Source organism: Marmota monax, unplaced genomic scaffold, assembly GCF_021218885.2.
Source record: "Marmota monax isolate L192 unplaced genomic scaffold, Marmota_monax_Labrador192_F-V1.1 WCK01_AAM20220418_F8-fsc00104, whole genome shotgun sequence".
In the NCBI taxonomy this organism is placed as follows: Eukaryota; Metazoa; Chordata; class Mammalia; order Rodentia; family Sciuridae; genus Marmota; species Marmota monax.
In genome coordinates, this window is record NW_026693836.1 from 3,089,740 (window position 1) to 3,112,669 (window position 22,930).

The 22,930-nt window shown below is 38.8% G+C and overlaps 1 protein-coding gene across 1 annotated transcript in view; it reads left to right on the forward strand.

Moving 5' to 3' along the window:
- Positions 1-15,806: 15,806 nt before the first annotated feature.
- Cep295 (centrosomal protein 295) overlaps positions 15,807-22,930 on the forward strand; it is a 58,618-nt gene continuing 51,494 nt past the window's right edge. Inside the window, exons 1-4 of the mRNA XM_058584967.1 lie at positions 15,807-15,956; positions 19,038-19,107; positions 20,774-20,904; positions 21,717-21,917. Coding sequence (XP_058440950.1) covers positions 19,101-19,107; positions 20,774-20,904; positions 21,717-21,917 — 339 coding nt within the window. The 5' untranslated portion in view covers positions 15,807-15,956; positions 19,038-19,100. The remainder of the gene's footprint in view (positions 15,957-19,037; positions 19,108-20,773; positions 20,905-21,716; positions 21,918-22,930) is intronic.

The window sequence follows — 22,930 nt, forward strand, 5'->3', positions numbered from 1 at the left end:
CTAGAGATGTAAGAGAGAAAGTGAGATTGACAAAAATGAAACTCTTCTGAACATTCTAGCTGTCTAAGGAAACAAAGAAAAAGGACTATCACTAGAGGTGGAATGATCTCAAGGACTTTTTTTTTTTTAAAAGATGGGAGTTATTATCTCACATTAGTTTTCTAAGAAATGGATGACTAAAAGGGGAAAGATGACAAGGGAAAAATAAAGGACAACTGTTAGACTAAGGCAGATGAAATCGAATCCAATTAATAAAAGAGCTTAGAGAGCCGCCCCCTCCCCCTGCACCGGCAAGGTAGAGGGAACTGTGACCACGCACAGAGCAGGCCCAGCGGCCTGCTGAGGGGCAGAGCCACCCCCTACCCCCCGCGCCTGCCAGGTGATCACCGACAGAAAAGGCCCAGTGGCCCGCGGTGGGACAGAGCTTCCAATCACTCCTGCAAGGTAGGCAGGCCTGCGACCCACCGGCAGAAGAGGAGCAGCGGCCTGCTGAGAGGCTGAGCCGCCCCCTCCCCCTGCACCAGCAAAGTAGAGGGAACTGTGACCATGCACGGAGCAGGCCCAGCGGCCTGCTGAGGGGCAGAGCCACCCCCCACCCCCCGCGCCTGCCAGGTAGGGGAACTGTGACCACCGACAGAAAAGGCCCAGTGGCCCGCGGCGGGACAGAGCTTCCAATCACTCCTGCAAGGTAGGCGGGCCTGCGACCCACCGGCAGAAGAGGAGCAGCGACCTGCTGAGAGGCAGAGCCGCCCCCTCCCCCCAGCGCCTGCAAGGTAGACGGAACTGTGACCACCATCAGAACAGGCCAGACCTGCAACCAAGAGACAGAACAGGCCCAGTGGCCTGAGGAAGGGTAGAGCCGCCCCCCCCCCCCGCGCCTGCAAGGTAGGCGCACCTGCGACCCATTGGCAGTACAGCCCCAGAGGCCTGCAGAGGGGCAGTGCCACTGCCTGCGCCTGCAAAGTAGACAGAACTGTGTCCACCGACAGAACAAGCCTAGCGGCCCGCAGAGGGACAGAGCCGCCGCCCGTGCCTGCGAGGGAGACTTTGCAACTATACAAGACCAATATAAATATATAGGGGGAAAATTCAATAGCACAACAGTTTCACCAAGTAGAAAGGAACGCGAACAGTATGAAGAGACAAGGAAAGAAAGGACCACAAGCATTGCAGGTCAACTCAACGTTAGAAGAGGTAATAGCTGCAGCAGATGGAATGTCAGATAAAGAATTCAGGATATACATGCTTCAGATGATCTGGAGTCTCAAGGAAGACATCAGACAGCAAAATCAGACAATGAAAGATCACTTCAACAATGAATTACATAAACAAATCCAAGAAGCAAAAGATCAACTATACAGGGAAATAGAGGTTATAAAAAACAAACAGAAATCCTAGAAATGCAGGAAGCAATAAGCCAACTTAAAAACTCAATTGAGAATACTACCAGCAGAGTAGAACACTTAGAAGACAGAACATCAGACAATGAAGATAAAGTATTTCAACTTGAAAAGAACATAGACAGCTCAGCAAGACTGTTAAGAAACCATGAGCAGAACATCCAAGAAATATGGGATAACATCAAGAGACCAAATTTAAGAGTCATTGGGATACAGGAAGGGACAGAGTTTCAAACCAAAGGAATGAGCAATCTATTCAATGAAATAATACGAGAAAACTTCCCAGACTTGAAGAATGAGACAGAACCCCAAATCCTAGAAGCCTACAGGACGCCGAATGTGCAAAATCATAAGAGACCCACACCTAGACACATTATAATGAAGATGCCCAACATACAGAATAAGGAGAGAATTTTAAAAGCTACAAGAGAAAGGAAGCAGATCACATTTAGGGGTAAGCCAATCAGGATAACAGCTGATCTTTCAACACAGACTCTGAAAGCTAGAAGATCCTGGAATAACATATTTCAAACACTGAAAGAAAATGGGTTCCAACCAAGAATTGTGTTTCCAGCGAAATTAAGCTTCAGGATGGAAGATGAAATTAAAACCTTCCACGATAAACACAAGTTAAAAGAATTTGCAGCTAGAAAACCATCTCTTCAAAACATCCTTGGCAAAACATTACAGGAAGAGGAAATGGAAAATAACAATGAAAACCAACAGTGGGAGGTAGGACACTAAAGGGGGGAAAATAATCAAAGAGGAAAACAAACCATGTTTAGTAACATAAACAAACAAATATGGCTGGAAGAACAACCCATATCTCAATAATAACCCTAAATGTTAATGGCTTAAACTCACCAATCAAGAGACACAGGCTAGTAGAATGGATCACAAAACAAGACCCAACAATATGCTGCCTACAGGAGACGCATTTGATAGGAAAAGACATACATAGGCTGAAGGTGAAAGGTTGGGAAAAATCATATCACTCATATGGACTTCGGAAACAAGCAGGTGGGTCCATACTCATATCAAATAAAATAGATTTCAAGCCAAAGTTAATCAAAAGGGATAAAGAGGGACACTACATACTGCTCAAGGGAACCATACACCAACAACACATAACAATCATAAATATATATGCCCCAAACAATGGTGCAGCTATGTTCATCAAACAAACTCTTCTCAAGTTCAAGAGTCTAATAGACCACCATACAATAATCATGGGAGACTTCAACACACCTCTATCACCACTGGACAGATCTTCCAAACAAAAGTTGAATAAGGAAACTATAGAACTCAATAACACAATTAATAACCTAGACTTAATTGACATATATAGAATATACCACCCAACATCAAGCAGTTACACTTTTTTCTCAGCAGCACATGGATCCTTCTCAAAAATAGATCATATATTATGTCACAGGGAAACTCTTAGACAATATAAAGGAGTAGAGATAATACCATGCATCCTATCTGATCATAATGGAATGGAACTGAAAATCAATGATAAAAGAAGGAAGGGAAAAGAATACATCACTTGGAGAATGAACAATAGGTTACTGAACGATCAATGGGTTATAGAAGACATCAAGGAAGAAATTAAAAAATTCTTAGAGATTAATGAAAACACAGACACAACATATCGGAATCTATGGGACACATTGAAAGCAGTTCTAAGAGGAAAATTCATTGCTTGGAGATCATTCCTTAAAAAAAGAAAAAACCAAGAAATAAATGATCTCATACTTCATCTCAAAATCCTTGAAAAAGAAGAGCAAAACAACAGCAAAAGAAGTAGAAGGCAAGAAATAATTAAAATCAGAGCTGAAATTAATGAAATCGAAACAAAAGAAACAATTGAAAAAATTGACAAAACTAAAAGTTGGTTCTTTGAAAAAATAAACAAAATCGACAGACCCTTAGCCATGCTAGCGAAGAGAAGAGAGAGAACTCAAATTACTAACATACGGGATGAAAGAGGCAATATCACAACAGACACTTCAGAAATACAGAAGATAATCAAAAATTATTTTGAATCCTTATACTCCAATAAATTAGAAGATAGTGAAGGCATAGATAAATTTCTTAAGTCATATGATCTGCCCAGATTGAGTCAGGAGGATATAGACAACCTAAACAGACCAATATCAATTGAGGAAATAGAAGAAACCATCAAAAGACTACCAACTAAGAAAAGCCCAGGACCGGATGGGTATACAGCAGAGTTTTACAAAACCTTTAAAGAGGAACTAATAGCAATACTTTTCAAGCTACTTCGGGAAATAGAAAAAGAGGGAGAACTTCCAAATTCATTCTACGAGGCCAACATCACCCTGATACGTAAACCAGACAAAGACACTTCAAAGAAAGAAAACTACAGACCAATATCTCTAATGAACCTAGATGCAAAAATCCTCAATAAAATTCTGGCCACTCGGATACAAAAACTTATCAAAAAAATTGTGCACCATGATCAAGTAGGATTCATCCCTGGGATGCAAGGCAGGTTCAATATACGGAAATCAATAAATGTTATTCACCACATCAATAGACTTAAAAATAAGAATCATATGATCATCTCGATAGATGCGGAAAAAGCATTCGACAAAGTACAGCATCCCTTTACGTTCAAAACTCTAGAAAAACTAGGGATAACAGGAACATACCTCAATATTGTAAAAGCAATCTATGCTAAGCCTCAGGCTAGCATCATTCTGAATGGAGAAAAATTGAAGGCATTCCCTCTAAAATCTGGAACAAGACAGGGATGCCCTCTCTCACCACTTCTGTTCAACATAGTTCTCGAAACACTGGCCAGAGCAATTAGACAGACGAAAGAAATTAAAGGCATCAAAATAGGAAAAGAAGAACTTGAATTATCACTATTTGCAGATGATATGATTCTATACCTAGCAGACCCAAAAGGGTCTACAAAGAAACTATTAGAGCTAATAAATGAATTCAGCAAAGTGGCAGGATATAAAATCAACACGCATAAATCAAAGGCATTCCTGTATATCAGCGACAAATCCTCTGAAATGGAAATGAGGACAACCACTCCATTCACAATATCTTCAAAAAAAATAAAATACTTGGGAATCAACCTAACAAAAGAGGTGAAAGACTTATACAATGAAAACTACAGAATCCTAAAGAGAGAAATAGAAGAAGATCTTAGAAGATGGAAAAATATACCCTGTTCATTGATAGGCAGAACTAACATCATCAAAATGGCGATATTACCAAAAGTTCTCTATAGGTTTAATGCAATGCCAATCAAAATCCCAACAGCATTTCTTGTAGAAATAGAGAAAGCAATCATGAAATTCATATGGAAAAACAAAAGACCCAGAATAGCAAAAACAATGCTAAGCAGGAAGTGTGAATCAGGTGGTATAGCGATACCAGACTTCAAACTATACTACAGAGCAATAGTAACAAAAACAGCATGGTACTGGTACCAAAACAGGCGGGTGGACCAATGGTACAGAATAGAGGACACAGAAACCAATCCACAAAACTACAACTATCTTATATTTGATAAAGGGGCTAAAAGCATGCAATGGAGGAAGGATAGCATCTTCAACAAATGGTGCTGGGAAAACTGGAAATCCATATGCAACAAAATGAAACTGAATCCCTTTCTCTCGCCATGCACAAAAGTAAATTCAAAATGGATCAAGGAGCTTGATATCAAATCAGAGACACGCCGTCTGATAGAAGAAAAAGTTGGCTACGATCTACATACTGTGGGGTCGGGCTCCAAATTCCTCAATAGGACACCCATAGCACAAAAGTTAATAACTAGAATCAACAAATGGGACTTACTCAAACTAAAAAGTTTTTTCTCAGCAAAAGATACAATAAGAGAGGTAAATAGAGAGCCTACATCCTGGGAACAAATCTTTACTCCTCACACTTCAGATAGAGCCCTAATATCCACAGTATACAAAGAACTCAAAAAATTAGACAATAAGAGAACAAACAACCCAATCAACAAATGGGCCAAGGACCTGAACAGACACTTCACAGAGGAGGACATACAATCAATCAACAAGTACATGAAAAAATGCTCACCATCTCTAGCAGTCAGAGAAATGCAAATCAAAACCACCCTAAGATACCATCTCACTCCAGTTAGATTGGCAGCCATTATGAAGTCAAACAACAACAAGTGCTGGCGAGGATGTGGGGAAAAGGGTACACTTGTACATTGCTGGTGGGACTGCAAATTGGTGCAGCCAATTTGGAAAGCAGTATGGAGATTTCTTGGAAAGCTGGGAATGGAGCCACCATTTGACCCAGCTATTCCCCTTCTCGGTCTATTCCCTAAAGACCTAAAAAGAGCATGCTACAGGGACACTGCTACATCGATGTTCAGCAGCACAATTCACAATAGCTAGACTGTGGAACCAACCTAGATGCCCTTCAATGGATGAATGGATAAAAAAAATGTGGCATTTATACACAATGGAGTATTACTCTGCATTAAAAAATGACAAAATCATAGAATTTACAGGGAAATGGATGGCATTAGAGCAGATTATGCTAAGTGAAGCTAGCCAATCCCTAAAAAACAAATGCCAAATGTCTTCTTTGATATAAGGAGAGTAACTAAGAACAGAGTAGGGAGAAAGAGCATGAGAAGAAGATTAACATTAAACAGGGATGAGAGGTGGGAGGGAAAGGGAGAGAGAAGGGAAAATGCATGGAAATGGAAGGAGACCCTCAGAGTTATACAAAAGTACATACAAGAGGAAGTGAGGGGAAGGGGAAAAATAATATAAGGGGGACAAACGAATGTCAGTAGAGGGAGCAGAGAGAGAAGAGGGGAGGGGAGGGGAGGGGAGGGGAGGGGGGATAGTAGAGGATAGGAAAGGCAGCAGAATACAACAGACACTAGTATGGCAATATGTAAATCAATGGATGTGTAACTGATGTGATTCTGCAATCTGTATATGGGGTAAAAATGGGAGCTCATAACCCACTTGAATCAAATTGTGAAATATGATATATCAAGAACTATGTAATGTTTTGAACAGCCAACAATAAAAAATTTAAAAAAAAATAAAATAAAAGAGCTTATATATTAGATAGAAGTAGATACAAATAATTTATTACACAATTATTTATAATGGTAAAAACCATGAAAATTATGAAAAATTTATTTGTAGGTACTTGATACATGCATAAGAAAGTATGGGTGTAAGTACAACAAATTAAAACAAGTAATTAAAATTTAAGGTGAAAATTCTGAACTTATCTACATGATATTATATCTGAAATAAAAAGCAAGACAAACAAAAATGGTGTAGTAGAATTTTTAAACAAAAATTGTTTAAAGTGCTTTATCTACATGAGATTTAGAAGTTTTTGCTTTCTTTATAATATTCTATGTAGATTATTTTTTACAATAAATAAATACTTAAAACTATTTTCTTCATTTAGAGCTACTACCTGAAGACAGGCCCCTCCCTGAAGCCCTTTTTGAGACATTAAATCATTTATCACTTAATTTCAAATCCTTTCAAGACTCCCCCCTTATGGTGTCAACCCCTCAAACATCAATTCAAAGACCAAATCTGCCACTTAAGTTGCTTGCCTTTGAGCAATATATTTAACTTTTATAGGCCTGTTCTTTCATCTATGAGAAACTGCAATTTTATTAATAATTCACATTAAATTATTAATGTAAAAAAATTTAAAAATCTGCTTCAGAAAACTGTTCTGAAGATCAAAAAGACAAGATAGGTAAAATGCCCAGTCCATTGCCTGGCACATAATAGATACTTATGGCTAGGTTGTTTTTATGTGAGACTGCTGTCTGTTTGCTTCCTGGGGCAGGTCCGGTATGCTGTGCACACTTAGAGATGATGGGGGAGCACCCTCTTATCAATAGCAATGATGCTGCCTTGGCTTTTTCTTATTTCTAGTGACACAGGTCCCTTTTGTATATAACCTAGGGCAATTTGTGAGAGCAGGAAAAGTAAAAATTCCCATGGCTTCCCATGCACAGAAAATATTCCAAAGTTTGGCTCTTCTGTCCTCTAGTGGCAGACTTTTTATTTTCACCCATTTTCTCAGCATAAATTGAAGAAATTTTGTCCAGAGGGCCATCTGAAGTTCTCCTTCACCTTCTACTATTAGTCCTGCCACTATCATATACATGTGAGAGCATCTATATCTGGCCCATTGCCCTCTTCCTTATTCTAAGTCTTAGAAGGTCATTCTTAAAATGCAATTGTGTCTAAAAAGAGTAGTATGTGAATCCTTTAGTTTGAATTAAGCCAGACTGAGCAATGAGACATAGTGTAGACTACTTTTTCAGCAGGAGAAGGGTCAGGAAAGTTGATGGGAAGTTAGCCATAATGGTGAGCCATAAAGGGCGTTCCTCACTGCTCCAAGGGTGAAGATAAGGAGGCATGAGTGCCAATAATGCTTCCTTTGCACTCAAAAATCATAGTTGTCTATCTAGGAGTATTACCTTCTAGGTGGATACAGTAAAACTGGAACATAGGTCTTGAATGGAAATATGTAAAATGTTCTAATCCAAAAGGTGCCCTCCTTAACATGCTGACATAAAGAATCTCAGATTTGGGGTCAAAAAAGAAACAAGCGGCCAGGGACATGGTGGCAAACACCTGTAATCCCAGCAGCTCGGGAGGCGGAGGCAGGAGGATCTTGAGTTCAAAGCCAGCCTCAGGCAACTTCGAGGTGCTCAGCAACTCAGTAAGATCCTGTCTCTAAATAAAATACAAAATAGGGCTGGGGATGTGACTCAGTAGTTGAGTGCCCCTGAGTTCAATCCCACTCCCACCAAAATAAGAAACAAACAACAAACAAACAAAATGAAACCACAGGGGTTGAATGCCACTCTTGCTATTAGCAAGATGTGTAGTGCCAGACAAACAATTTGGCCTTTCTGAGCATAAGCTTTCTCATCTGTAGAATAAACATGATGATGATAATTCTGCTCTCAATGAAATACTTGAGAAGTCACAGAACATGTAATGGTTTTGTTTTTTCTATTAGGTCTCCCTAAGAATGGTGTGCTGTAATTAGTGTTGAAGGGCATGTGCAGAAAAGGAACACCCACCTTCTCACTGGGGCCTGGTAGCTTGATGAGATCGGAACAGGCTATGAAGTCCTAAGCTCTTTAGTAAAGCAGAGAAGAGAATGCACAGGATAGATAGGTCCCTATTGGAGGACTTGGTAAAAATTCCAAAAGTGGAATCCCAGTAGTGAAGCCTTAGGATTTGGGAAGAAATTGAGGGGGAAATTGGTACTTGTAACCTGAGAAGTACTGTGGGAGATGAGCTATTCAACTCATAATACTAGAATATGGGCTTTATCTAAAGAAGAAAGGTCAACATGAGCCCAAATGTAGAACCTATGGAGACGGTTTGAGAGAGGTGGAACAAGCTGGATGGGACTCTAGGTCCTCTATAAAAGGTGGTTCTAGGATGGGTAGTACAGGAAGGAAATGGTGGTAAGATCATTCTCAATGATTTAACTTGAAAATAGGGTTATCAAATGCCATTCCTTTAGGAACAAGTCAAGTGTTACACCAGGGACACTCTTACAGCCAAAGTTTTATCACATTAAACATATAGGAAACAAGATCTCCTGCTGGCCAACAAATTAAAGCCCAGAGTTATTTTTGAGATCAGGCCATAATACAATATAAAAGATAAGTCTGATGTCTAATATTTGTGGGTACATACATATTTTCATTTGTTCATCAGATAATTACTGAAGGCTACCTGTGGTTCAAACACTATGCTCTTCGTAGCACTGAAGAAATAAAGGATAAATTAGACATGGTGATTTCTTTCAAGATAAAAGACATCATTAATGTTAAGAGAAAGTTTGGGACATGGACAGATCTCAGCTGGCTGGAGGAGGAACACAAATCACAGAGAATTGTTCAATATTTATACAGTAAATGTTTATTGAGTTACTGGGGTGGGGTGGAATACAATAGAGCAAGCAGAGAGAAATGCAAAGACTATATACTCAAGTGTCAGAAATATCTGAGTAAAAACCCTGGCTCTGCCACTTGAACTATGCAACACCAGGCAACATAAGGGCTCAGTTCAATAGTAGATATTAGAATTTGAAAGACTACCTCAGCCTTGAAAGATGAATACGTTTTGGATTTGTGGACATAAAGGAAGGGCATTTTATCCTACCACTTAGCAACACATACTTGGCTTGATGGTCACATATTAGGCAAGCAGAACAGCAGGTATGCTAAGAGGAAGAGAACAACACTTGGATCCATACCACACTGATCCCACACTAACAAGGCGCAAAGAATATGACATAATTTGCACATCCACAATATTATGATCTTGTACTGTGAAATTCTGAGTTGTGACTATGTGAACAAATGGAGTTTTGTCATGTACTTTACGATCTTTGCACTTGCTTCTAGAGGAAGCATTATGGATTGAATTTTGTCTCTTGAGAACTGATAGGTAGAAGGCCTGAGCCCCAGGACCTCAGAATATGAAGAATGTGAATAAAGTACTTTATTTAGAAATAGGGTCACTGCAGATATAATTAGTTGAAATCATACTAGAGTAAGAAGAGACCTCAAATCCAGTATGATTGAAGTCCTTATTAAAAGGGGGAGATCCAGGCACTCAGGCATCCACAGGGAGAGTGCTATGGGAGACGAAATGCAGAGATCAGGGTGATACATCTATAACTCAAGAACCACCAGAAGCTAGGAGGCTTGGAGCAGACCCTTCCCTCATGCCTTCAGAAGAAACATGGCCTTGCCAACAGATCTTGATTGTTGGACTCCCAGCCTCCAGAAGTGTGAGACAACAAATATCTCCCACTTGAACCCACTCGGTTTGTGGAACTTTGTTAGAGCAACCCTAGAAAATTTACACAGGAAGACTTTAAGGCTTTTGAGAAAGGGGAATAAATAATGTTTGGGGTAGAAGTAAGAGTAGGAGGAAGGAAAGGCAAAATGGCTGGTAACAAAAACATAGAGAGATGTGTGAAGAGAATCACACACAGTGTCTGAGACCTGGAGCAAAGCTACAGATGACACTGATCGGGTGGATGACACAGAGATAAAATTTCCTAAAAAGAATGACTTTGAATAGCAACAGGTCGTACTGACTCTAGGAAATAAGTGTTGGAAAGAGGAGACTCATGCTGAGGGGTCTGCCATGATCCAATCAGAAAACTAAAATTGTAGCTAGGAAATATAGTGTCATCATTTGATCCCCAAATAGCAAAGCACTGAGCTTCCTTCCTTCTCACAGGACTCTGTGTTCAGTGGCACTTCTCAACTATTAAAGGGAGCACGAACTGTGGCTGCACAGTTTAAATCTAGTTAAAATATAGATTCTAGAGGCTGGAGGTATAGCTTTCTGGTAGAATACTTGTCTGTCATGTGTGCAGCCCTGAGTTAAATCCCCAGAGCCATAAAAAATTAATTAATTAAAATGCAATAATACAGATCCTGATCAAGGTTTGGGCAGGGCCTAAGAGTCTTCATTTCTAACAAGATCCCAGTTGGTGCCAATGCTTCTGGTCCTTGGGCCACACTTTGGGTAGAAAATGTGCTAATTACCATTATGTTTATAGATAATTGGAAATATGTTGGATGAAGAGAACACCACACAAATAGTAATGATTCTTGTACTGGGTAAATTAAAGAAGGTCAAGTGGTAGTAACAAATAAATGGTAGCATGAAAGTTAATGCCCTAAGTCTGTTCTGATAGCCAAACCATAATATGATCTCATACACTTCTAAGCTTCTATTTTCCTAATTTGTTTTTAAAACTAAATGGTTTCCTCTGCCCCCTGTGTTGGGGGTTGAGCCCAGGGGGTACTTAACCACTGAGCTACATCCCCAGTCCTTTTTATTTCTTGAGACCCAGTCTCATCAAGTCTCATTAGGGCCTTGCTAAGTTTCTGAGGCTGGCTTTGAACTTACAATCTTTCTGCCTCAGCCTTCTGAACCTTAGGATTACAGGTGTGTGCCACTGTGCCTAACTATAACTTAAGTTTTTAAAATGTAATCTTTACATCTGCTATATAGGATGAAATGGATATTAACATTTCTAGCACATGGAGTACCAATAAATGTGTATCTTTATCCAATTTTATAGAGAGAAACTGAGCTTTAGAGAGGTTAACTATTAGACAAGCAGAAGTTCAAACCCATACCTTCTGACTAACCTGCAAATCTTCCCACCCTATCAAACCCTTGACTGCCATATGCCTTTCTGGGTTATAAATGATCTCCTTTTTATCTAGACTTCCCTGTCTTTTTAAGCATGCAGATCACAGTCTATATACTTTTGATTTACTATATATTAGTGATTTTGAGAGGTAGCATATTAATATGCCACAAAAGATTTAAAAAATGAAACAAGATAATAAATTTCCCTATTCTTTCCTTTCATTTTTTCCTCTCAGAAAATGACTCAATTTTTTGTTCAATACCTGCTCCACTCTTTACAAATAATTTTTTAACAGTCTTATTCAGCCAGTCTTTCCTCTCATGTACTTTTAATTAAGCTCACTCCTATCTAGATATTGTCTCTTGTAAAGCTCTTGTGTTTATGCCAGGGAGAAAGCAGGTAGTTGACAGATAGGTGAAGTTCTTCTGTTCTTTCTGGGATCCTCTTCCTTTTGGATTTTATATGTAAGAATTGTTGAGGTTACTCCCCACTTAAATATTAGTTTCTCATACTTGATGTGAACTAGGATTAAAGTGAAATCAGAACAGTGAAACCATTACCATCAGATAAACAAACTGCTCCACCCTAAACAGCTTTGGTTGCAGCATTAGGTGGAAATCAGTCACACTAATGACATTACTGCCAAGGGGCAATTCTTCCTCTTGATTCTAGTTATTAATTGTTCATTAATTTAAAATGGGTTAACAAAACTAGAAGCTAAACATACCTACTTCTCCCTAGGTATCTAATATACAAGGATCTAAGTAAAATCAAACCCAAAACACCAATAAACACTTTTAAAAGTTTTATTTCATCTTATAATCAGAAACAAATGTATTAAAATATAATCACCCCCAAAAGGATAGAAAACTATTGAACACTTTGTTCTAGGCACTGTCTTAGCTTTAAACCTCACAACAACCTTTAGATACTTTTACTACATCTTTTTCATAGGTAAGGAAACTGACTTTTAGGGAGGTTTAGTCGCTAGCTCAAAGTTATAGAGTAGGTCAGCCAGAAATTTAAATCTAAGCAGTTGGACTCTAGGCCCAAGATCTTAAGCAATATTCTGTTCTATCTCCCAAGATGCCCATATGTTATATAGGTTTACACATAAATCTAGAGCTTCTTTTAAATAGCTCCTGTCATTAAAGTACAGAATGAGCAGGCATATCACCAACCTCAGGAATAGCTGGATCTGGGAATTTGAACACTGTCAGGATTCTCTTTCCCTACTCATTGCTGGGTGTCAGACTCATTCTTTTAGACCAGCTTGTGGGGAATCTGAGTTGGTCAGTTTTGCATCATTGTGACCAAAATACCTGATAAGAACAACTTAGAGGAAGAAAAGTTTATTTTGGCTTACAGTTTCAGAGATTCAGTTTGTGGTGGGCTCTGGGCGCAAGTGAGACAGAACATCATGGTCAAGGGGCATGGAAGAGGAGCGCTGCTCTGCTCATGGAAGCCAGAAAGTAGAGAGGAGAAGCCATGGGAACAAAATAAAATCCCCAAGGATATGCTCCCAGTGACACACCTCCTCCAGCCATGTTCTACTTGCCTATAGTTACTACCCAAAACAGTACTCCTTTCAAATTATTAATCCATCAAATGGATTTACCACTGATTCAATTACAACTCTCATAATCTCTTAATTTCATCTCCAAACATTTCTGAATTAAACAGGAGCTTTGGGGAGAACTCATAGTCAAACCATATTGAGAAGCTCTAGTTTCATATATTAATATAAGCCCAAGAAGAATATATTCATTTCTGCTGGTTCCAAAAACAATTCCTATGACTCTGTTTACCCACTTTAGGTCACATACCCATCCTTAGATCAGTCACAATATCAAGACAGACAGAGAATTGCAATTTTTCCAGTCTGTGTCACATGCCTAAAGGGCTAGATCTGTACCAGAGGAGGAGAGAAAGATGCTGGATGGAAAAAATATATATATAATAGCTGCTTACTTAACACATGTATAGCCCTGTAGAGTCTGCAAAATGTTCTCATATGTTTCTTGCTTTTTGAGTCACAAAACTACCCTATGAAGAGGGCAATTCAAGTATTACTAAGAGAACAGTGGTGGGTTAAAATAACCACAAGATCTTTGTCACTATTTCCATTAAGAGATGGAGTTCATTTCCCCTTCACTTGAATCTGGGCTGGTCCCATGATACTTAGCAAATAAAATGTGATAGAACTTATTACAACTTCTCCTCAGTATCACCTTCAGAAGCATTTGTAGCTTCTACTTTCTTTGAAAATGCCCAATCTTAGCATACTCCCTCTGGAAACCAAACCACTAGACAGTGAGTTGTTCAATCCAATGGAGAGGGCACACATAGATGCTCTGGTCAAGAGTTCCAGCTGAAGGCTGGGGTTGTAGCCCAGTGGTAGAGTGCTTGCCTAGCCCATGTGAGGCACTGGATTCGATCCTCAGCCCCTCACAAAAATAAATAAAATAAAGGTATTGTATTTATCTATAACCACACACACACACACACACACACACACACACGTTCTAGCTGAGTTCTCAGGTAATAGCCAATCATTTTGGACATTCCAGGGTAGTTTGGTTGCAGCAATAAACAACCCAAACAGATGCAGAGCATGGTGGTCCATGCCTGTAATCCCAGCAACTCAGGAGGCTGAGACAGAAGGATAGCAAATTTGAGACTCTCAGCAATTTAGCAAGAACCTGTCTCAAAATTTAATAATTGGGGATGGAGCTCAGTGGGCATCAAACAAACAAAAAGAAAAAGAAAAGGGGGCAGGGGAGGAGAAGAGAACCAAAACAGAAAACAAGAGTCATTCGTTTAAGGTCCCACTGCTAGAAAGTATGGGTTATGCTGCTAAGCCAGACATTCTGACTCTAAGCCCACTGGCCATTGATTCCTCATTGCCTCCTATTTAAAACAGAACAAGTCTCCATTCATATCTCCATTTGTGGAATTTCTTCCCAGGATGCCACCAGGGAAGTGGAGCATATAATTTGTTCATTCATTCAGCTGGTCGACAAACATTTGAGAAGGTCTATATGCCAGGCACCTGAACAAAATCTACTCCCAGTTCTCAAGGGACTCAAAGTTTACTCATTGGAGAGCTTTGATAACAGCTGATTTCAATAGGAACTCACAAATACCCTGATGGGGAAACTGCAAAGTGCTTTTGGAAATCATGGCCCTGCACTAAACCTAGCCCAAAGCATGAAATAATAGGCACATCTTCTAGGGTGTGGAAGGGTAAGTCTGAATCAATATAATTATTCATCAAGATAAATGTGACAGATGGAGGGCAGGGAAGAAAAACCCAAGTATTTGGGAAGAAACATGAATTCTAGTCCTAGTTCCACTCTTTACTTATATGTTCTTTTGGCGGAGTCATTGAAACTCTCAGCTTCCTGGTCAATAAATCTGAGATGGGATCACACTATTTCTTCTTAATGTACTTGAGAGTTCCTCTCTTCAATTCCTGTCTTTAAGTTTGGTATTCTTTAGTTTGGTTCTTAGGTCAATGCCTTCTCATGCTGCAGATTCTTCTGAAGTGATCCGCTCCATCCACTCCTCTAGCTTTTGGTTTTACTCACAAAATAAAACCCGTATATGCTTAAACCAGTTATTTCTGTAGACGCTCTCTGAACGCATTTATCTACTTTACATTGCTAGATGTTCCAAAGGCAATGAATTCCAAAATGTGCAGACCTGAGCTATCACCATGTCCACTTAACTATCACTTCTGATTGCTTCCTTGACAATCAGTAATCAACAATGCTACACAAGCTAGTGGCCTGTGAGAGAACTTCACTGTCCCTCAACCTCACATGTAATCGTTTGTCCAGTACTGTTAATTTTGTTTCCTAAATATTTCTGGAATTCATCCCTTTGTCCAGATAGCCCACCTTCAAGATGGAATCTTAACACCAAAGTCACTCCCATAGCTCTGGGCAAATAGCTTCCCCATCCGGACTTCCGTTTCGGGACCTGTGACAAGAGCGAGTCCTGAGAAAGAAAGTAAGCCCTCAAGTCCTAGTAGGTCTGAGAAACAATAGGCCTCTACGTAGGGCCGCGCGTGCTGGCGCGCCTACTGGCGCGCCTGCGCGGGGCTCCAACAGGCGCGGCCTTTCGGCGGCCCCTGGAGGGGCAGGAGCGGGCGGGATTCCGCGGTTTGGTCCCGCCATTGGCGGGCGGTTTGAATGACGGAAGTGACGAGGGCTTGGCGATGGCCGCTCCGCAGGCGCACAAACGGCTGTGGGGAAGCTGGTCGGCAGCCACTGTTGGAGTCGGCTTCTTCTGAGCCGCGGCTGCAGGCTTCGGGCTCCCGGTTTACAGGTGAGTGAGGGTTTGCACCTGTCTCCCCGCCGCCTTGGGTATGCACGACGCCCTGAAGCCCAGACGCTGGGGGTGTGCACCCAAGGACTGAGTCCCCGATTGCAGCCCGGCCCGCGGATCTCGGGTGTCGGCAGTCAGCGGGCCTCGGCTGCCGTCGGGCTGCGGCTGTACTGAGCGCACGGGATAGGAGACGCGTGCGACCCGGGCTGCTCCCGGTCCTGTTGCACGAGTGGGTGGCGTTGCGCGCCTTCCCCGGGCGGGTTCTCGAGGGGTTCCCCTGCTGCCTCCCCCGCCCCTGAGCTTCCACGCCGCGGGGTGGAGGCTGGGGGTGTTTGCTGCTGCCACTTCGTGCAAATCACTTATGGATGTGGTCTGAATCCTGGTAGCCGTTTGGAGTCGTATTCTGCAGAGAGGATCTCTTTTGGGGTCTGCCACCCTTAAATTTCTCAGGTATTCTGTCACAGAGTCCACTTTTAAACAGTGACAGTTTTGAGTCTTTAACACAAAATGTATTTGGAGGCTTCGCATTGAGTAAGTCACATAATTACTAGAACAACCTGTTGGGGAAGATATTACTTCCCTTAAACAATTTAAGAAAATGAGACCAAAATGATTTAAATGATTTGTCCTGTGTCGTCTTCTAATAAGTGGCAGAGGTGGATCTTGAATCCGCGTCGTGAAAGTCTAGTATTTTGTGTTTACCATGTGCCAGGTACCGTTTTATTCTCAGTCTGAGATCTTACAAGACAAGTAGAAATAGGGCAGCAGGGAAAATGTCCAACGTAGAATTCCATTTGGTAGGCGTAGAAGGAAAAATGTAAATAGAAAATAACATATATAAACACTATAGTAATTGATTCGGACAATAATTGTCAATGGCTACTAAAGTAAGTAGGTAGAAGTATGGTGAAAAACATGATTTTTTTTTTTATATAACCTCTACTATATCAGACACTTATAAGAAATATAATAAATATAGTGGATAATTCTGATAGGCACCATCTTAACCAAGTGGTCAAAATTGCATCACAAGTAGTAAGGCATATCATCCTGATAGGTCAGGATGAACTTAATTATGTAGTGTTGTTGCCAGAAATGCACAACCTCTGCCTAGTCACAAGATTAGATGAATTTAAGTCGAGGATGCTGAACTAAAAAACCGGCTGGTGTTCTTTTTTTTGTTTTTTTAATTTAAATATTGGGGTTTTGAAAAGAGTAAGGAACTGTCCCATATTAGAGGATACCTGGCAATCATGAGAATGTAACCCACAGACATTCATTTCTTGCATTCTGAACTCTATTTACATGGAGTGTCAATGGCAGGGATACTAAGAGAGGTCTATTGTTGAGAAAACTCCACAGAGGTCTCTGAGCCTGCCTTAGCATCCACTCTCCTTCACTCAGTGTCAGACTTTCATTGTAGTCTGAGTGCTTCTAGCCTTTTCCAGCTCCTTCCTTGTTTTCTCTCCCAGAGGCATCTCCCCTAAATTTAATCCCATCTTGTCTTCTGCTTTCTGGAGCATCCAGGTACACAACACCAAATGCCTAAGATTGGGTCCTGATCCAGAAAGTAGATGGTAGTAGGATAATTGACAAAATTTGAATAAGGTCTGTAGGTTAGTTAAAAGTATTGGGCCAGTGTTCATTACCTGATTTTGGTCATTGTGTTATGGTTATGTAAGATGTTGACATCTGTAGAAACTGAGGAAAGGTGTATGGTAATTAAAATTATTTTCAAGTAAATTTTAATAGTTTTAAATTATGCATGAAAAAAGTGATTCTATCATATCATAGATAAAAATAACTATAATCCTCTGACAAATGATGATGAATACTCAAAAAGAATATGAAAAATTGGTTTTATCCTTTTATATTAGAGTGTAATTTAGAATAAAATACCCAGATCTAAGCATTCCATTTGAAGAATTTTTACATATTTGTATACCTGTTTAACCATCATACAGATCAAAATATAGAATATTACAGGCAGGCTCCTTTGTGTCCCACTCCTAGTCATTAATTTCCACAAAGGTAATCCCTGTTTTAACCTCTGTCCTTATGGATTTGTCTTGAATCCATTGTTTTTGAACTTCATATGAATGGAATTTTATATGCTCTTTTTTGTATCTGGCTTTTTTTCCCATTCAGTGACATTTTAAAATTATTTTTATACACACACACACACACACACACACACTTTCTTTTTCTCCATCCAGTCATATTTTGAGATTTACCAATAATTAATTATAATAGTTTGAATATGAGTGAATTTTTCAGACAAATTAAAAAAGACTCATGTGGAAGACTAAATTTAGTCTTACTCATTTTTTCCCCATACTTCTTATTCTTCATCCTCACTCATAAAAAACAACAACTTAAATAAAACCTTCTTCAGTCCACATATCAGAAAGTCAAGCCAAATGGAATAAGGAAACCAGATTTTCTTAGCTTTGCCACTAGATATTGTCACTTAGGCAAGTCCTTTAACCCAGCGGCCTGTATTTCTTTGGGTATTGTTATGGTTTAGATGTGGTGTCACTCAAAAGCTCATGTGTGAGATAATGCAAGAAGGTTTGGAGGAGAAATGGTTGGACTGTAACATTAACCTAATCAGATAATTAATCCCTGATGGGATTAACTGGGTGTTGGCTGGAGGTGGTGAGGTATGGTTAGAGGAAGTGGTTCATTGAGGGGTATGGCTATGGGGTACATATTTTGTATCTGCAGAGTGTTGTCTCTCAAGTGAGCTGATTCCCTCTGCCATGCTGTTCCGCCATGATGTACTGCCTCACCTAGATCCCCGAGTAATGGAGCTAGCCACTTATGTACTGAACCCCTGAATCCCTAAGTAAACCTTTCCTCCTCTACAGTTTTTCTGATTGGGTCTTTCAGTCACAGCAGCGAAAAAGCTGATTAAAACATCTATAAGATGAGATAGTTAACATTTTATCATTACCAAACACTTGGGAGTATCAAATCACTAAGATCACTAAGATGCATTGGAAAAATTTTATATATATATATATATATATATATATATATATATTATTATTATTATTTTTTAATATTTATTTCTTTTAGTTTTCGGCGGACAGAACATCTTTGTTTGTATGTGGTGCTGAGGATCGAACCCGGGCCGCCCGCATGCCAGGTGAGCGCGCTACCGCTTGAGCCACATCCCCAGCCCCTGGAAAAATTTTTTAGGTGCAAGCAGTTATTCCTTTTGACAGAGTCCTGTGGAAGATCCTAATTGACTGTATTTATGTAGTACTTTACATGAATTAATAATTCGCTGAATGTCATTCAGTCAATATACTTACTGAAGTACCTATGTAGGTTCAAGACACTGTTTTTAGACTATGGATATGAAACAGTAAATAATACTATATGTCTTCACTGAGTTTACATTCTGATGGAGAATTCACAGAAAAAGTATTAAACCCATAGTTTGCCAGCCCCTATTCTGTTTGCACTTGATTGAGAAGACTATCATTCATAGCATCTGAAATAGTTTTTATTTTTCATATTTATTTGAATATTAACATATTTTAGATAACAACACCATCCTTCAATTGTTAGGAATCTTGATCCATAAAGTGGCAGACTGTAATTAACAGAAAACTGGAGTAGGTCATACCTAAACAATATAGAATTCAGTCCCATATAAATGTATAGATAATATATATTACCAATGGGCAAGTTAGGGGTGAGTGAATGAGTGGAGCAGGAATTATTAGAGGGCAGCTTCATGAAGGAAGCTAGTCTTATGCCAGCTTTAGAAACATGTTCTATCCAGTAACACAGTTTACCTCCCTGATTATTGTTGAAGAGACTTGAAAAGTGTTGACGTGTCTCAGATGAAATCATGGTTTTGCATTGATGTTAAGTGTATAATTTTTCGAAGTGGTAGTAACATGAACAAGTTGATATCAGAATTACTTAAGGGTTTTCAGATTCTACAGTGTACAGATTCTTAACTCCTCCCCCCATCCATTTTACCCATATAGAGGTATATTAAAAACTGGGGAAGAGTGGGAGATTACCTGCCTGAGTATAAAAATAGTTTTAGAAGAATATACCAGGAAATGGGGTTGGGTTTGTGGTTTCGTGGTAGAGTGCTTGCCTGAAATGTGCGAGGCACTGGGTTTGATTCTTAGCACAGCATAGAAATAAAAAATAAAAGTCCATCAACAACTAAAATAAATAGATAAGATAGATATTAAAAAAAAAATACACCCGGAAATCGAAACACTGACACATTCAATTATTCTAGAAAGGATTTTTTAAAATAGTCATCCATTTAAAACCATACCATTGTATTATTGATGAATTGTTTATTATTGATGAATTGTATGGCCCCTGGAATTGATGTGATCCCATCAGATACAGTGATGCTTTGTAATTGAGATAAACAAGAAACCGGGAGCTGAATCAAGTGACCAGCAGCCCTTTACTATGGTATACCAGTCTCACTGTTTTCAGCAGGTTGTCAAGAGTTCTAAAGTATTAAACTATATTATGGAAACATTTGTTCTCTGCCACACATCTTTTTAAATCTTCTGCTATTTTACATTTAAACTAAGTAAACTCTGGAAAATACTCATCAAGGACAAGTCAGGTCTTTTCCCTCACTTCTGAGAAGCACTGATCTAAGTGTTGGGTTTATAATTGCTATTTGCAAACAAGTTGGAAAATTTATTTTATTTGCCTATATACAGCCCTCTATAAATATGAATTTTTAAAATTATTTTAATCCTTGCTGCTCTATTTTCAATGGCATATATCCTTATAGACATTTTTCTTTTTAAAAAATTCAGATCCTTTATATTTGAAGTATACAGAAATGAAAAGAAAGGTAAATGCTGGCAAGCTGAGATTGAGTCCCAATGAGGAAGCCTTAATTTTGAAGGAAGATTATGAAAGAAGACGAAAACTAAGATTGCTACAGGTATGATTTCTTCTGAATAAAGCTTTAAAGTCTTTCTTTGTCTCTCCAACTGTTTAGGTTTTTATGTTTTGTTTTGATTTTGCATCAGAATGTCCTAATTGCACTTAAAAGCCTCTTCTGGCAGTTAAAAAAAAAAAAAGAGCCCTGGTTCTTTCATATTAACTAGTTTTGAAACATTTGAAAAATATGGTGAGATAATAAATATTTTGGGGGATAGTTGGAAGATAGGTATTATTTGATTAAATAAACATTAGAAAATAGGTCTTTAAATATTTTTAAATGATCTATTGTCTGCAGATGAGAACAGAACATAGAATGATTTCCCAGAAGACTTGTTGAAACAATTATTTGTTTTTGAGACAAATTTAATAGAGATTATAGATTGTTCTTTTTTAACTGTCTAGAATAATGTAGGTAAGTCTTTGTGAAGCTTGCTATTCTGTCTAGAATTGATGATGATGTACCACAGAAATGGAGTTCTCATCTGGCTCTATCTCTGCTTCTTTGGGCTGTGAATTTCATTAAATCATATTTACCATTTTAACCTTTTATAGGTTATTGGAGTGATAGTAGCAGTTGCATTAGAGGTGTAGGAGAGAAAAACAATACAAATAAAGGCCTTTGAAGTAGTCTTGAGATTCTTATTTTTTCGACGTTGTTAGGATTTTCTCTTCTACAAAGAACTTAAGATGAGTCTTCAGAAGAATTGATGGGCCTGAAGAGAATTCATTTGAGTTCCTATTTCCAGATAGCTTTTCAAAAGAGTTTCAATAAGCCTCCTTCACATAATTCATTAAATGTTCATTCTTTAGGTTCGAGAACAAGAAAAGGATATCGCCTTACAGATAAGAGAAGATGTAAAGCAGAGGAGAAATCAGCACTTTACTCGTTTGGCAGAGGAGCTAAGGACAGAATGGAAAGAATCACAAACTCAGAAAATACGAAACTTGGAAAAATTGTATTTGGCAAGCTTAAGAAATATGGGAGAGGGACATCGACAGGCCAAAGAAAATGTGAGTGAGTTTCTTTGACTATCAGATTGTGGCAGTAATGTCATTTAAAAGTAAATTATATTTGTTGAATGCTTGGGTTATAAAAGTATTTTCATGTATACAATTTGTTTTGGACAGCCTGAGCTTGCTGGGTTTTTTTGTTTTTTGTTTTTTTTAATCAATTTAATTTGAAAATAGTACTGTCTTTCCCCTAGTAAGTTATGTCAAGTAAAACACATCTTTCTGGGATGTTTAAATTAGCAGTATTTTCTTCCAGTTCTTACTTACCTGTATAAATTAAATAATCACCTTATGAATCAGAAGTTGTTTATCTCAAGCATTTTGGACATATTCAGTGGAATAAATTTATATTTCTAATTTCAGTGTCATTCCTTATACCTCTAAACATGTATGGTTGGGTGTATTACATATCCTTGGATTTCATTCACAAATAATAACAATTTTTTGATGACTTGCAGAAAGGAAAGGTAGATCTTATTCAGTATTTAACGCTGCCTCCTAAATTTATTTTGATTTGTTTACTGTCGTTTGTGGTTAGAAAATATTACTTTGCCATTTCAGAATCAGTCCTACAATAAACAGGCTGGTTCCAAAGAAGATAAATCTTTGATAAAGATTAATGAGAAAAAGAAATATCTTTAAATAACGTGGCAGGCAGTCTGATTCTTGGTCCTAGTTTTGGTCTGTGTTTTTAGCATTAAGTTCAGAGATCATATTTTTGTAGCTCTATGTTTGCCATCATTAACTTTGTGCTTTAGTGCAGTTTTCCCCCAACCTTAGACATTTGTGTGGCGTCTCATGATTTTTGCTCTGGCTCGTAACTACTTTTGTTACCACAGCTTGGCATTTAATTTAAAAGGATTCTTTTATTATTTAATTTAACCCTTGTCCTAGTACTTTGATAGTCTCTTTTTGTAATATAAGTTAAATGCTTATGTTAGCTTTAAATTCAGTTGTTTCTATATTTAGTCCTTCCTGATACAGCATATTGTCAGTGGTACCACTGAATATTT